The sequence below is a fragment of the Microcebus murinus genome, chromosome 29 (genome assembly GCF_040939455.1).
Source record: "Microcebus murinus isolate Inina chromosome 29, M.murinus_Inina_mat1.0, whole genome shotgun sequence".
NCBI lineage: Eukaryota > Metazoa > Chordata > Mammalia > Primates > Cheirogaleidae > Microcebus > Microcebus murinus.
In genome coordinates, this window is record NC_134132.1 from 11026097 (window position 1) to 11043468 (window position 17372).

General features: G+C 46.2%; 1 protein-coding gene across 2 annotated transcripts in view; it reads right to left on the reverse strand.

Moving 5' to 3' along the window:
- The window catches only part of PKD2 (polycystin 2, transient receptor potential cation channel), a 47814-nt gene extending 36333 nt beyond the window's left edge, over positions 1-11481 (reverse strand). For both annotated transcript variants that reach the window (XM_075998748.1, XM_075998749.1), the window contains exon 1: positions 10992-11481. In XM_075998748.1, the coding sequence (XP_075854863.1) occupies positions 10992-11481 (490 nt within the window). The remainder of the gene's footprint in view (positions 1-10991) is intronic.
- Between the last annotated feature and the right edge of the window lie 5891 nt (positions 11482-17372).

Consider the following 17372-nt stretch of genomic DNA (forward strand, 5'->3'; position numbering starts at 1 on the left):
CTACTCAGGAGGCTGAGGCAGGAGGATTGCCTGAGCCCAGGAGTTGGAGGTTGCTGTGAGCGAGGCTGATGCCAAGGCACTCACTCTAGCCTGGGCAACAGAGTGAGACTCTGTCTCAAAAAAAAAAAGAGTATAAAAAAAAATATGGACACATGTATCACACTTCTATCACAGTGGCATAAACACTCTGCTCTATAAGAGCAGAAACCATCCTTTAAGAAACTCTTAAAGGACAGTTTGAGAGTTAACTCTTAAAGGACAGTTCCACTAAGCCTGCTTAGATCAACAGGTTTTGAAAATTAACACATAATCCTCAAAAGCAACCAACTCATCCAACTGCTTTCTCTCTCTCTGCAAAAAAGAGTAGGATCAGCAACTGTGTCCTGCATTTTGGCAGATGGAAAAAGCGTTGGGCTGGAGAAGAGGAAGATGACGTCACCCTCTGTGAGCTTGCTTGGGACAGAGGCCACGATTCTGGACTCAGCCAAGCCCACAGACTTGGGGTGTGTGGCCGTGTCCAAACCCCTGTTGATGAGCAGTGCGGTAAAGTCACATTGCCACTTGCTTAAGAACCTTAAGGTTTTCCAAAAAAAAAAAAAAAAAAAGACAAACTTCTCAATCCTTTCAGTTAGATGAGATGGGCTGTTAATAGAATCCAACCTGGGTCCCTGTGCATGGCCTCCCATTTTCATTCTTCAGACCTTAACTGCCCCAACAACGAAAACTCACCCAGCTACTTAAGCCACATAGAGAAAAGGGAACAATAGTACCCGGTCTCCCACCTCGAAGAAAATGAGTTCATCACTAGCGTGTATGTATTTTTAAAGTCTTCTGATAATCCATTAGTTCTGCTAAATTTGGGTATTTCATTTCCTTTTCTTTCTTTCTTTTTTTTTTTTTCCTCCCAAATTTCCTTTTGGAAAATCAGCATTGGGATTCAAAGCCACTGTATTCCACATCATAGATTTCCCAATACTGAGAGCAGAGAGTGAAACTTAAGACCAGCTTTGCCTCCGCCAAGATCTGGTAGCTGCCAGGGAATTACTCACGCGAAAGAAATCCAGCAAGCAGAAATGTCTGTTTGCAGAGACTCTATCATATTAAAGAATTATTATAAAAGTAGACGACATGGAAAATTGACAACTCAGAATAACACAGAGGCAGCTAGAGATGAGGCTCAATAGCCTTGGGTTCAACCACACCATTTCTTTGGGTAGATTTCTTTTGGAGGCCAGGCCTGAAATATACATGTCAGTAGAACTTTCTGGTCTGTTTACTGCCAGGGAAGACCGTTGCCCTGGCTCCCTGGGTCAATGATTTCATTCTTTCCCATGATTTATAAACAACTCTGCACTAGTGGAACAGACATGGTTCTTAATATTTATAAATGGAATTGCTTGGCCTATAAATAGGAAAAAAAAAAAAAAAACTCCTCCCAAATTTTATTCAAACTAAACTTGCAATGGCCTATGGCAGTTTAATTCTAGCTCTTGCATAAAACATTTCAAAGGAAAAAAAAAAAACAAAACAAGTCCCCTTATTTATATTTTTATATAATATCCTTTCCATGTGTTTACTTTTTCTAAATGACTCTGCTTCCTCAAATATTTATGGCTTTAAAATTTCCATCCCATTTTCACACTGGCTATGTATGCAAGCTTGATCTTGGGACACAGGGACCTCTATATTCTGATGGGTGAGGAATGGCTGCATCCATAAATAGGTCCTGGAGCCAACTATTTCCCACGTTTGGCAGAGTTGATGGGGTAAGAACAGTTAATTAAGCATGCAGTGCATGTCCAAGATAGTGGCATTCTGCAAAATCAGCTGTGGTCTTTTCCCACATTGTCCCATTTGTGGGGGGGAGAACCCCCCCCCAGCATTCCAGGCACCCCACCCGTGTTCAGTACAACCAGTATCTCTGGTTGTTAGGGAGAATTCAGGAATGTGGGGACCATGGACAATGAACAACATCTAAATGCACAATGTTGGTGGCTCACGCCTGTCATCCTAGCACTCTGGGAGGCCGAGGAGGGAGGATCGCTCAAGGTCAGGAGTTCAAAACCAGCCTGAGCAAGAGTGAGGCCCCGTCTCTACTAAAAAATAGAAAGAAATTAATTGGCCAACTAAAAAAATATATATAGAGAAAAAATGAACTGGGCATGGTGGCGCATGCGTGTAGTCCCAGCTACTGGGGAGGCTGAGGCAGGAGGATCGCTTGAGCCCAAGAGTCTGAGGTTGCTGTGAGTGAGGCTGACACCACGGCACTACTCACTCTATCCTGGGCAACAAAGTGAGACTTTTGTCTAAAAAAAAATAATAATAATAATAAATTAAATGCACAATGTCACTTCTTGATATGAATATAGGGGGACTTTTTTTTTTTTTACTTTTTTCTAACAAAGCCTCCAGATATATAGGGGAGACTTTGTGATGGATAACCAAAACCACCAACGACGTCCAAAACACAAGTATAGGGTGTCCCCAAGAGTCACCAAATATAGGCAAAATGGGAAATTGTAGCTAAATGTGCCTTTATTTACAAAATATTCATTACACAATTTTTCCTTTGTAGGAAGACTTTTGGGACACCCTGTGGTTGACTTTGAACAGAAATGCCATTTTCCTAACTATTTTATCGCAATGCTTTCAAGAACTTTTTATTTTGGAAAATATAAAAAGTATTATATCTGCTTTCTGGTTGTTTAAATATTAAATTTTAAAAAAAGCAAAAATAAATCTGAAAAAAAAAAATAAAAAGTATCACAAAGAGGGAATGATATAATGAACTCTTGTATAGCTATCTCCCAGCTCTGACAATGATCAACTCAAAGGCAGCCTTGATTTTTCTAAGCCCTCACCCAATCCTCCTCAATTATTTTGAATCTAATCCCAGTTACTGTATCTCTTCATCTGTAAATATGTCAGCTCCATGGGCAAAAGGAGCAGTGTGGCTCTTTGCCCCTACCCTAACCATGTCCCATCTGAGATACATTTAATCTCTACGGCTTACTGATCACGACATGGGACAACATGGGGCTTTGGAGTCAAGCTATATTCAACCGAGGGTTTAACCACTCAGGAGCTGTGAGACCTGCCCTAAAATCATGAGCCTCCATTTCCTCATCTGAAAACAGAGTTATCTCTTTGTGAGGTTGTCCAAGAATTTGGAAATAATTATGTACCAGGCACTTAGAGTGCTTGGAAGAGGCCTTTTTCTTTTCTTTTTCTTTGTATTTTTTTTTTTTTAACCATTATCCTAATTATCTCATAAGAGGCCTGTCTATAGCTTCAGAAACAAGCCCAAATCTTTAAAATGCCCTTTCTGGCATGCAGTTGGCCAAATTTCAGAATAACGTAAAGACTAAAATCCATTTTATTATGAATAGCCTAGTCAAATTCTCAGCACATTTATACCATAGAAGAATCCTCTTTTTGTGCTAAGACTCACGTGGACCTCATTTGGAAAGATGAGTACAACCCTTTTGAATATTTGTTTGAATTGCAGGGACATCCTAAGAAAGGGAAGTGCATTTTTACAACGGTGGTCTGTTTTCGACAGAATGGTCCCTACTACCTTATATGGCTTCGACTCCTGGATCTTGAATCCTTGGTCAACCTTCTCAATGGGGCAGATGAGCACAAGTGACAGCTAATTGTCAGTACACCATGCAGACAGCTCCCACTCGCATGCCCCCCAAAAGCTTTGTTTTTTCTCCCTCTAGAAACCTATTCTTCTGGTTTGGGGTTAATGGCACCAAAACAGAAATTCTGGTTTCACCCCGAAGAGGCCCTCTTATAATCCTTCCTGTGGAGTTGGTTCCACAGTTCTGAGGTTTCGGCCTCTCTTCTGTGTCACCTTCTTCTGTCCCAGCTCAAGTGCCTGGCTGCACCCCAAATTATCCCACCTGTTCTCATCAGCCCCCTACCTGGTCTCTCAGCCATCAGCGCCTTCCTCCTCCACCCATCCTCTCCATTCTCCCAAGAGTCATGGTCAGAAGGACCGGGCGAGGTGGCTCACGCCTGTTATCTTGGCACTCTGGGAGGCCGAGGCGGGAGGATCGCTCGGGGTCAGGAGTTCGAAACCAGCCTGAGCAAGAGCGAGACTCCCCCATCTCTACTAAAAATAGAAAGAAATTAATTGGCCAACTAAACAAATATATATAGAAAAAATGAGCCGGGCATGGTGGCGCATGCCTGTAGTCCCAGCAACTCGGGAGGCTGAGGCAGGAGGATCGCTTGAGGCCAGGAGTTGGAGGCTGCTGTGAGCGAGGCTGGCGCCACGACACTCTAGCCCGGGCAACAGAGTGAGACTCTGTCTCAAAAAAAAAAAAAAAAGAGTCATGGTGAGACTGATTGATGTATGAGCCTATCAACTCTGCTTGAAGTGCCCACTGCCTCCAATTGCCTACAGGAAAAAGTGCCAATTCCACAGCGTGGGTTACAGGTTTGTGTGGTCTTGCTCCTGCTATTTCTCCCTCCTTGAATTCTCCCCTCCTTCTTCAAGATGTAACTCCCCTTTCACTCCTTCTAGAAGCCTTCTTTGATCTCTCCAGGTACAGCTGGTCTTCTCTTCTTTGCGTCCCTCCCATTGCTGGGACTTGGCATTTGCAATTCCTTACCCACCTCTGTTTTCCCAACTAAACTCCTTGAAAAGTGGGACCTTTTATTATCCATCTCTGTATCTTAGCACCTACCACAAAGGAGAGTCTTAATAAATGTTTGTTGACCGCATGGATTGTCTTATAAAACTAACCTTATCCTAAGCCCCAAAGGGTAGCAACCCTCCCTCGAAAAAATTCATAGCAATGAAACTATGAATCACATTTGTTCAAAAATTATGGTGCAAATAAAAAAGGAGAAGGACAAAGTGATGAACTAAGGTTTGAATTAAAAATAAGGCCAGGAGCGGTGGCTCACGCCTGTCATCCTAGCACCCTGGGAGGCCGAGGCGGGAGGATCACTCAAGGTCAGGAGTTCAAAACCAGCCTGAGCAAGAGCGAGACCCCGTCTCTACTAAAAAAAAAATAGAAAGAAATTAATTGGCCAACTAAAAATATATAGAAAAAATGAGCCGGGCATGGTGGCGCATGCCTGTAGTCCCAGCTACTCGGGAGGCTGAGGCTGGAGGATCGCTTGAGGCCAGGAGTTGGAGGTTGCTGTGAGCTAGACTGATACCACAGCACTCTAGCCCGGGCAACAGAGTGAGACTCTGTCTTAAAAAAATAAATAAAGGGGAGGTGACAATAGCCACAAGATGGAAAAAACACAAATGTCCATGAAGTGATAAACAAAATGTGATATATATATATTAATACAATGGAATACCATTCAAGTCATAACAAGAAATGAAGCCGGGACACATTCTACAACATAGATGAACCCTGAAACCATTATATTAAGTCATGAAGCCAGACCCAAAAGGATAAGCATAATCATGTCAGGGACCTAGAAGAGGGCGATTCATAGAGACAGAAAATAGAATAAAGGTTACTAGGGGCTAGAGTAGGGAAGTGGGGAGTTATTGTTTAATGAATGAGTTTCTGTCTCTGTTTAGGGTGATGCAAAAGTTCTGGAAATAAATCACATAAAGGATGCTCATATAAAATGGCGAATATATTAACACCACTGAATTATACACTTAAAAATGGTTAAAATGCTAAATTTTATGTTATGTCTATTTTACCCCAATTAAAAATAAAATAAAGAGAAAGGCAGGCTCTCCCACTTTCTAGATCGATTAGAACTTTGGACACATGGACTGTGTTGATACGATTTCTCCTGAATGTCCCAATGAATAAATGTTTACGAATTAAGAAAATGTGGAAAATTGCTGGCTAAAGTTAGGTTTGGGCGCTACAGGTGTATAGCATAGTGGGTAAGACGGTCTTTGGGCACAAAATGCCTGAAATTAAATCCTGATTCCAACATTGAATAGGCGTGGCCCTGGGCAAGTCATTTAAGGTGATGGTGACAGTTCTTTCTTCATAGGGCTGTCGTGAGGACAAAATGAAACTATGCACCTAAGGAGTGTAACACAGTGCCTGGTACACAGTGAGCGATACATTATGATGGCTTACTTAACAGTCTAGGGCAGGGTTTCTCAACCTCTATACTATTGACATTTCGGGTCAGATAATGCTTTGTCGCGTGTGTGTGGGACATCTAGTAGCATATTTTATTTATTTCTTTGGAGAAGAGGTCTCACTCTGTCACCCAGGCCTGAATGCAGTGGCATGATCATAGCCCACTGTAACCTTGAACTCCCGCCTCAGCCTCTTGAGTAGCTGGGACTACAGGTGTGCTCCAGCATGCCCAGCTAATTTTTAAATTTTTTTGTAGATGGGGGTCTCGCTATGTTGCCCAGGCTGGTCTTGAATTCCTCGGCTCAAGCGATCCTCCCACCTTGGCTTCTTTTCTTTAAAAGAAATAAATTTGTGCATACACTCATATACAAATATATATTTCATTTCATTATATTCCATTATGGAGTTTATTCAAACAAGGTTAGGTGTTAGGTTACCAAATGCTTAAACTGAGTTAAAAGGTTCATGTGACTTACTATTATTTATTAACTTGTAAGGAACTTCTCCTTCACTTCAGTGTACATTTTTTTTTGAGACAGAGTCTCACTTTGTTGCCCAGGCTAGAGTGAGTGTCGTGGTGTCAGCCTGGCTCACAGCAGCCTCAATCTCCTGGGCTCAAGCGATCCTCCTGCCTCAGCCTCCTGAGTAGCTGGGACCACAGGCATGCGCCACCATGGCTGGCTAATTTTTTCTATATATATTTTTAGTTGGTCTGGCTCAGGCTGGTTTCGAACTCCAGACCTCGAGCAATCTGCCCGCCTCAGCCTCCCAGAGTGCTAGGATTACAGGCGTGAGCCACCACACCTGGCTCAGTGTACATTTTTTAAAAGCATATTTTAAATAGTATAATACTAAAAAGTATTAATGAACCTTAAAAAGTATTAGTGTTTTAGTAATCTACTCCCACACTTTACCCAAAAAGGATATTTTGCCCCCTACCATGCCCTGAATCAAATCAATTAGTCTAAGTACTTATGTAAAAGAGTGCTAAAATGTATACTTTTATAATCTTCATGCAGAACTAATACCATGGCAAAGACTTGCTATACATTTTATATGTCTTATCTCATTTATTTCTCTCAACAAGTAATGAACTAAGTATTCAAATCTGTAGGCATCACATTATGTGACTTCAAATTAAGCTACGAGGCTACAGTAACCAGAACAGCATGGTACTAGCATAAAAGTAGACACATAGACCAATGGAACAGGGTAGAGAACACAGAAATAAAACCAAACAGCCATGACCAACTGATCTTCAACAAAGCAGACAACAACATACACTTGGGGAAAGGAAGCCCTGTTCAATAAATGGTGCTGGGAAAATTGGACAGCCACATGCAGAAGAATGAAACAAGATCCCTATCTCTCACCATATACAAAAATTAATTCAAGATGGATAAAAGACTTACATGTAAGGCATGAAACCATAGAAATTCCAGGAGAAAACATAGGAAAAACCCTTCTAGACATTGGCATAGGCAAAGAATTTACGACAAAGGCACTACAGGCAAATACGGCAACAGCAAAAATAAATGAATGTGACTTAATTAAATTAACTTCTGCACAGCAAAGGAAATAATGAGCAGAGTGAATAGACAACCTACAGAATGAGAGAAAATATTCACAAATTCTACATCTGACAAACGACTAGTATTATTGAGAATCTACAAAGAACTCAAACAAATCAGCAAGAAAAAAAAACCAAACAACCCCATTAAAAAGTGGGCAAAAGACATGAACAGAAGTTTTTCAAAAAGACAGACAAATGGCCCCAACATGAAAAATGCTCAACATCACGAATCATCAGTGAAACGCAAATTAAAACTACAACGAAATACCATCTTACCCCTATCAGAATGGCATTAAAAAGTCAAAAAACAATAGATGCTGGCATGGATGGCAAGAGAAAGCAGCGCTTATACACGGTTAGTATAAAATTAGGCTGCAAATTAGTACAAGCTCTATGGAAAACAGTATGGAGATTTCTCAAACAAATAAATGTGGACCTATCATTCCATCCGACAATCCCCACTGCTGGGTAATCCCCCCAAAGGAAAAGAAGTCATTTTATCAAAAAGACACCCACACCCAAATGTCTATCACAGCATAATTCACGATTGCAAAAAAATGTGGAACCAGGCCGGGCGCGGTGGCTCACGCCTGTAATCCTAGCACTTTGGGAGGCCGAGGTGGGCGGATTGCTCAAGGTCAGGAGTTCGAAACCAGCCTGAGCGAGACCCTGTCTCTACCAAAAATAGAAATAAATTAATTGACCAACTAAAAATATATATACAAAAAATTAGCCAGGCATGGTGGCACATGCCTGTAGTCCCAGCTACTCGGGAGGCTGAGGCAGGAGGATCGCTGAGCCCCGGAGATTGAGGTTGCTGTGAGCCAGGCTGACGCCACGGCACTCACTCTAGCCTGGGCAACAAAGTGAGACTCTGTCTCAAAAAAAAAAAAAAAAAAAAAAAGTGGAACCAACCTAAGTACCCATAAATTGACATATGGATAGAGAAAATGCAGTATATACATATGTTGGAGTACTACTCAGCCATAAAAAGGAATGAAATAATGTCTTTTGCAGCAACTTGGGTGGAATTGGAGGCCATCATTCCTAAACTAAGTATCTCAGGAATGGAAAACCAAATATCCTACGTTCTCACTAATAAGTGGGAGCTAAACAATGGCTACACATGGGCCCAAAGAAATACAAAGGTCATCGGAAACCAAGACAGGAGGATGGGGGGAGGGGAGGTATGTGATAAAAACTTACCTGTTGGGTACAATGCACACTATTTTGGTGACAGACGCACCAGAGCGTCTGTCAAAGCTCTGACTTAAGCATTTTATACAAAGTATCTATGTAACAAAAACATTTGTACACCCATAATATTTTGAAATTAAAGAAAAAAAAAAGCGAAGTATTATGATTATCTCTTTTCTTGTCTAATAGATGCAAACATTGGAGATCTAAGAGATTAGGTAACTTGCTCAAGGTCTTCAGCCAATGAGTGCTGGAACTTGGATCTGAGGACAGGCCTAACTATGTCTTCATCGCATTGCTAGAACAATATCTGGATAATTTTTGTGCAAGATTTTCAAAACAGACAGAAAGGGAAGGGCAGGGCAAATTCAAAAGAACTGAGCATGGAAACTCTTCAGAATGGAGACTGAAATAATTTGGAGGGTGAGGACAGATGCAACACTTTTCCAAGGATGCCTCTGACAAAATTTTGGAAAAGCAGGATCCCACCTGCTGTTGGAACATTCGTGTCCTTTTACTGAGTACTGACAAATTTGAAAACTCTTCTGTTGAACTAAGAGACATTTCTCAGCTGGTATCTGGTGACTGCATCATTTTGTTGGAATCTCAAAGAGCATGAATTTAGTTACTTAAAAACAGACTTCCAAGTTTTTGAAAGTTATGTACACTTTTCTTTGCAACTGTTTCAGAAAAAAATGTCTAGAATTAGAAAAGGCCAAACAACTAAATAGACACCATTTTATTCTATTCATGGTGTTCTCTCTCTCTTTTTTTTTTTTTTTGCCTGTGTATACGCATGCGCATATTCACGGTGTCCTCAACAGCTCCTGGTCCCCAAAACAGCCAGAGACAACATCACCAGAACATGTCATTAATGCCAACCTAAGGGCACCCCTCCCACACTGTGGATAACACTGTCCTGGTATCCTTTTCAGACCAGGATGAGGGGCACAACCGAACTTCAAGACCGGAGGAAGACCATGGGTGACAGTAGGACATTTTCGTTTGATTTTGTCGCATTAGCAAAAATATATAGTTGCAACCACCACCATCCGTGACACTAAAATATTCATTGTCTCTCCTGCAAGGACAAGCACCCTGGATGTCCCCTGCCACCTTTGTCGCTTATTTGCAGAAAGGAAAAGGGATATGCCGTTCTGTCCCAAAGGGAGGCACCCAGCGTGTCTGCAGGGACAGAGGCGCAGTGGCATTCCGCACCAGGCACTGGAAATGGAGGGGGCTAGCGGAGGTGGGGACGCGCTTGCAGGGGACGCGCGTGCAGGGGACGCGCTTGCAAGGGACGCGCGTGCAGGTGACGTGCTTGCAGAGGGCGTGCTTGCAGGTGACACGCTTGCAGGGGACTCACTTGCAGGGGGCGCGCGTGCAGGGGACTCGCTTGCAGGGGGCGCGCGTGCAGGGGGCGCACTTGCAGGGGGCTCACTTGCAGGGGACGCGCGTGCAGGGGGCGCGTGTGCAGGGGGCGCGCTTGCTGGGGACGCGCGTGTAGGGGACGGGCTTGCAGGGGTCGCGCTTGTAGGGGGCGCCCTTACAGGGGTCGCGCTCGCAGGGGGCGCGCTCACAGGGGTCGCGCGTGCAGGGGTCGCGCATGCAGGGGACGCACTTGCAGGGGGCGCGCGTGCAGGGGGTGCACTTGCAGGGGACTTGCTTGCAGGGGTCGCGCATACAGGGGACGCGCTTGGAGGGGGCGCACTTGGAGGGGGCGCACTTGCAGGGGACTCCCTTGCAGGGGACGCGCGTGTAGGGGACGGGCTTGCAGGGGTCGCACTTGTAGGGGGTGCGCTTACAGGGGTCGCGCTTGCAGGGGGAGCGCGTGCAGGGATCGCGCTTGCAGGGCACGCGCTTGCAAGAGAAACGCTTGCAGGGCACGCGCGTGCAGGGGACTCGCTTGCAGGGGTCGCGCATACAGGGGTCGCGCTTGCAGGGGGCGCGCGTGCAGGGATCGCGCTTGCAGGGGTCGCGCATACAGGCGACTCGCTTGCAGGGGGCGCGCATAAGGCGACTCGCTTGCAGGGGGTGCGCATAAGGCGACTCGCTTGCAGGGGGCGCGCTTGCAGGGGACGCGCGTGCAGGGGACACGGAGCGGGCGATGGCTCCCGCCGGGGGCGCGCTCTTACCTCGCAGCCCGCGCACCAGCCTCTCGGCCCAGGCCACCCGCGGCGGCGGCCCGTCCCGCGGGAGGTGGCGGCGCAGCGGGTCCCCGCCGCCGGCCGGGCCGAGGCTGGCCGGGGCCTGGCGCTCGCGCCGGTAGCCGCCCAGCGCCCGGGCCGCGGGGCCCCCGGCGGCGGCGGCGGAGGCGGAGGCCGGCCTGCGGCCGCCCGGGCGCCACTCCACGTCCATCTCCACCACCATGCCGCCCTCCTCGCCCTCCTCCTCCTCGTCCTCGTCCTCCTCGGCCTCGAAGCCCGGGTTGTCGCGGCTCCAGGCCTGGCGCGAGCAGGCCGAGGGCGGCGGGGACGGCGAGGCCGAGGCGCCGGCGGGGGGGTCCCGCGCGGCCGCCCGCCGCACGCGCGCCATCTCCAGCGGCGCGCCCGGGCCCCGCGGCCCCCGCCCGCCCCGGCCCGCCGCCCCCGGCTGCTGCGGCCGCACGCGGCTCGCCTGCACCATCGCCCGCCGGGACCGGGAGCCGCGTCCCCGCGCCCCGCGTCCCCGCCCGCCGCCGCGCCCGCGCCGTCCCCAGCCCAGCCGGGCGCGCGTGCCACGCGGGGCGGGGACCCGGCGGGGCGGGGCGGGGACAGGGCTGGGCGGGGACAGGGCTGGGCGGGGAGGAGGAGTCGCCGCCGCAGCTGCCGCTGCCCACCGGGCCAGACCGGGTCCCAGTTCACCGCCAGCCACTCCTGCCTCAGTTTACCAAGCTGGACAGAGAGAGAGAGGGAGAGACAGAACGGGAACCCTGTTTTATTTTTTTTTTTGAGACAGACTCTCGCTTTGTTGCCCAGGCTAGAGTGAGTGCCGTGGCGTCAGCCTCGCTCACAGCAACCTCCAACTCCTGGGCTCAAGCGATCCTCCTGCCTCAGCCTCCCGAGTAGCTGGGACTACAGGCATGTGCCACCATGCCCGGCTAATTTTTTCTATATATATTAGTTGGCCAATTAATTTATTTCTATTTATAGTAGAGACAGGGTCTCGCTCTTGCTCAGGCTGGTTTTGAACTCCTGACCTCAAAGCGATCCACCTGCCTCGGCCTCCCAGAGTGCTAGGATTACAGGCGTGAGCCACTGCGCCTGGCCTGAACGAGAACCCTTTTGCGGGGCGGGCTGTGGACCAACGAAAGCCAGCATCTAGCAGGGGCGAAGGACTCTTTCCGTCATTTGGACGCCACCCGCTAACCGCCGATGCTGACTTGCTCTGCACGTGGTGGCCGTCCCCTCCCTGATTCTGCTGCAGCTTTGGGGATGTTCTGTTTAATCTTTGATGCGCTCGTCGCTCGTCCGCACGCTATGGGGACCCCAAGGGATCCGGCCCTGGGACTCTGCAGCTTCCCCCTGTGGCCAGCCCTGCGGAGCAGAGTCGCCCCAGGTCCAGAACTTTGCATCCCATTGGGCGCCCTGCCGTGTCGCCAACTCAACCTGCCTTGCATTTTTAATTAATTAATTTATTTATTTATTTTGAGACAGAGTCTCACTCTGTTGCCCGGGCTAGAGTGCCGTGGCATCAGTCTAGCTCACAGCAACCTCAGACTCCTGGGCTCAAGGGATCCTCCTGCCTCAGCCTCCCGAGTAGCTGGGACTACAGGCATGCACCACCATGCCCGGCTCATTTTTTCTATGTATTTTTAGTTGGCCCATTAATTTCTTTTTATTTTTAGTAGAGACGGGGTCTCGCTCTTGCTCGGGCTGGTTTCGAACTCCTGACCTTGAGTGATCCACCTGCCTCAGCCTCCCAGAGTGCTAGGATTACAGGTGGGAGCTACCACACCCAGCTAGAATTTTTTTTTTTCAAATGGCTTTTGATGCCAACGTGGATAAGACTTACAGCTCTCCCAGATTCACCAGATTTTACAGAATACCCATTTTATGGCTCTCCTGCACGGTCTTAGATCTGATTAGGGTGCAAGAGAAGTTGTCCTTGCCCGAGAGAAGCTTGTCGTTAGCTTGCCATACATAACATTTAACCAATAAGGTCTTTATGACATTCTTCTGGGAATGTTTTTTTCTTTGTTTTGTTTTGTTTTGCTTTATTTTCAATATAAATTTTGGAGTCTAACTTTTATTGATTCCAATTCATGATGTCTGAGGTAGGTCCAAGGAATCTATATTTTAAGAGAGCAGAGCAAAGAGATGGAGAAAGACCAGCTTCTGATGATATCATTTGAGCCCCTGAGTCAGCAGAGTTAGATCAGCCCCAAATTTTCTTTTTTGATTGATTGATTTAGGTTAAGGGTTCTGTCATTTGCAACTCAAATGACACTAATAAATTTTAATTTATTAAAAGACGAGACTCATACAGACCGGTAAGGGTAACGTTAGTCATGTGTATAAGATGCTAAGTGAACACATGGCTGGAATATGGAATATAGGTGACTGGCTTGGGCTCCCCTCTGCCAGGGTTAGGAAGTTAGGGACTTGGAGGAGGCTGAACCCTGCTTTTCTTTGTAAAGATCATTAAAGTACAACTTGGAAATCTTTGCTACAAATAATATTCCAAAGAGCCTTCTAAAAGTGTCTTTTCACTCTCTTAACAGTATTTTTGGAAGTTTGAAATTTTGATAGAGTTCGATTCATGAACTTTTTCTTCTATTATTTTTGTTTTTGATGTCATATCTAAGAAAATTTTGCTTATCTGTGGCTATGAATATTTTTTTCCCCTATTCTCTTCGAGAAGTTTTATCATTTTAGGTTTCACATTTAGGCATATGATCCATTTTGAAATAATTTTTGTATATGGTGTGAAATAGGGATGGTTTTTGGTTTGGTTGATTTTTGCATATGAATATCAGATTGTTACAGCACTGTTAGTTGAAAAGACTATCTTTTCTCTATTGAATACTCTTTGCACTTTTACTGAAATTTATTTATTTATCTCTCTCTTTTTTCCATCAGGTTAGGATGAACATATCTGGTAGTTTCATTAGTGAAGTTAAGTTTGATTACTGGATAAAGACGGTGACTGCCAAATTTCTCTAGTAAAAAGCTCATTCTTCCTTCTGGAATTATTAAGTAATTTGTGGGGTAATATTCTGATTCCAGGTGACTACATGTTCCCAATCAACTTTTGTGTAATGATTTTAACATTCACTACTGATAGTTTCCGGAATCAACTATTACACTGTGGGTTGCAAAATGATTTTCTAATTTTATCATCCCTTCTACATTTATTATTAGCTGGCATTCATCTCTAAAAAAGAGTTTCCCTTCTTCAATGCTCTGTCTCTTTCACTATCACTATATCCTACTGGAATTTTAAAAAATCAATTTGTAGCCGGGCGCGGTGGCTCACACCTGTAATCTTAGCACTCTGGGAGGCCGAGGCGGGAGGATCACTCAAGGTCAGGAGTTTGAACCCAGCCTGAGTAAGAGTGAGACCCTGTCTCTACTAAAAATAGAAAGAAAGTAATTGGCCAACTAAAAATACATAGAAAAAATTAGCCCGGCATGGTGGTGCATGCCTGTAGTCCCAGCTACTTGGGAGGCTGAGGCAGGAGGATCGTTGGAGGCCAGGAGTTTGAGGTTGCTGTGAGCGAGGCTGATGCCACGGCACTCTAGCCCGGGCAACACAGTGAGACTCTGTCTCAAAAAAAAATCAGTTTGTTGTAATTCATTACTGCCCTTACTCTTTTTATTGTTCGAGGTTTGGGCCAAAAGAAGCCCCCTTCGAGTCTGCTCTTTGGTCCCTTGCTTATAAGCCCATTTTGTCTTTGAGTGCTTGCTCTCGTTCCGTCAGCAAAAAAGATGTCCCAGGCTCATTCATTCTTATAATGTCCTAGTCCACGAGCAGGAGCCAGCCTTTATTGCAATGAACCTGTGGCAGTTGTCACTTTTGTGCCTCCCAGTTGCAACCCGGTCGTGATGCTACCGGAGTCGGCTGGCGCCATGGCAAGGCTTGTCAGTAGAGGGCAGTGGCGGGACACCTGGGGAGGCGGGCGTGTCATCCTGTCCCCAGCTCTGCCAGCACTGTGTGCACAGAACAGCGGGGGCACCTCACTCTGCAGCTGGGTTCCGGCTCAGCAGTCCTGCCCGGGCTTCCTGCTGGCCCGCCTGTGTCTGCTGGCAGCCCGGGTGGAGGCCTGGGGACCAGCCTAGTGTCCCCATCCAGGATGACACAGCGAACTTCTCTGCCACCCCCTGGGCTGCAGGCACCCCCTTTCCAATGTCCTATGAATCTCAGCTTTGGGGACAGGTCTCCCTTTGCAAATTGATCCTTCTTTGGGTACTCTCATCCTTATAGTATTTTTTTTCTTTTTTTTTGAGACAGAGTCTCACTCTGTTGCCCAGGCCAGAGTGAGTGCCGTGGCGTCAGCCTCGCTCACAGCAGCCTCCAACTCCTGGGCTCAAGCGATCCTCCTGCCTCAGCCTCCTCCCGAGTAGCTGGGACTAACAGGCATGCGCCACCATGCCCAGCTAATTTTTTTTTATATATATATTTTTAGTTGGCCAATTGATTTCTTTCTATTTTTAGTAGAGACGGGGGTCTAGCTCTTGCTCAGGCTGGTCTCGAACTCCTGACCTCGAGCGATCCTCCTGCCTCGGCCTCCCAGAGTGCTAGGATGACAGGCGAGAGCCACCTCGCCCGGCCCTTATAGTATTATTAAAGTTCTCTTTTATCCTCTCTGCGTAACTCCCTGTTTTTATTGAATAATTCTTATTTATTTATTTTTTTATTTATTTTTCAGCATATTATGGGGGTACAAATGTTAAGGTTACATATATTGCCCTTGTCTCCCCTCCCCCCTTGAGTCAGAGCTTCAAGCATTTCCATCCCCCAGTTGGTGTGCCTCACACTCATTATGTATGTCTATACCCATCCCCTCCCCGCCCCCCACCTGCCCGACACCCGATAGATGTCATTCCTGTGTGTCCACTTAGGTGCTGATCCGTTAACACCAATTTGCTGGTGAGCGCACGTGGTGCTTGTGTTTCCATTCTTGGGACACTTCGCTTAGTAGGATGGGCTCCAGCTCCAGCCAGGAAAACACAAGAGGTGCTGGGTCACCGTGTTTCTCAGAGCTGAGTAGTGCTCCATGGTGTGCACAGACCACATTTTATTAATCCACTCATGGATTGATGGGCACTTGGGCTGTTTCCACAGCTTTGCAATTATGAATTGTGCTGCTATAAACATTCGAGTGCAGGTGTCTTTTTCATAGAGTGAATTCTGTTCTTTTTTTTTTTTTGAGACAGAGTCTCACTTTCTTGCCCAGGCTAGAGTGAGTGCCGTGGCGTCAGCCTCGCTCACAGCAACCTCAAACTCCTGGGCTCAAGCGATCCTCCTGCCTCAGCCTCCCGAGTAGCTGGGACTACAGGCATGCGCCACCATGCCTGGCTAATTTTTTGTGTATATATATTTTAGTTGGTCAATTAATTTCTTTCTATTTTTGGTAGAGACGGGGTCTTGCTGAGGCTGGTTTCAAACTCCTGCCCTCCTTGGCCACCCAGAGTGCTAGAATTACAGGTGTGAGCTACCGCGCCCTTTTGTTCTTTCGGGTAGATGCCCAGTAGTGGAATTGTTGGATCAAATGGTAGATCTACTTGTATCACTTTGAGGTATCTCCATATTGCTTTCCACAGATGTTGCACTAGTTTGCAGTCCCACCAGCAGTGTAGGACCGTCCCTCTCTCTCCGCATCTATGCCAACATCTATTGTTTTGGGACTTGTTAATAAAGGCCAACTGAATAATTCTTTATATTAAATTTTCCCTGTTCAAATGACTAGTGTGTTTCTGTCTTCTGAATGAACCCTGAGTAACAGAGAAGTGGTGCAGGGAATGATCATTGAATGGTACCACCATTCAAAGGTGTGATTGCAGGATGAACTTGGTCATGGCCTTGGATTTGAGCCAGTGCTGAGCTGCTGGCCAATCGTGTAGGAACAACACGATTAATCAAGCTATCACCTGCAGTTGATTGTGACAAAGTATCAACTGAAACAAGTACGCTGGGAGCCCAGGGTCTGCTGTACTTGTGTAATCCTGTCTACAAAGACTGTGACATGAGTTGTGTTCTTTTAGCTACAAAAGCTTTCCCAATACCCAGATTGTAAAGTAACTCACTCATATATCTAACATTTTTTATAGCTTCCTTTTAAATTTATTGATTTATAACAGTTATACCTATATCGGGGGGTACACATGATATTTTTGGACATGCATACAGCGTGTGATGATAAAATTAGGGCAACTGAGATATCTGTGACCTCAAACATTTTTCTTATGTTTGTAACGAATTCTTCTCTTCTAGCTGTTTTGAAATAGGCAATAAATTATTGTTAACTATAGTCACCCTACTTTACTGTCAAACACTAGATCTAATTCCTCTCTCTAACTGTACTTTTGTGCCCA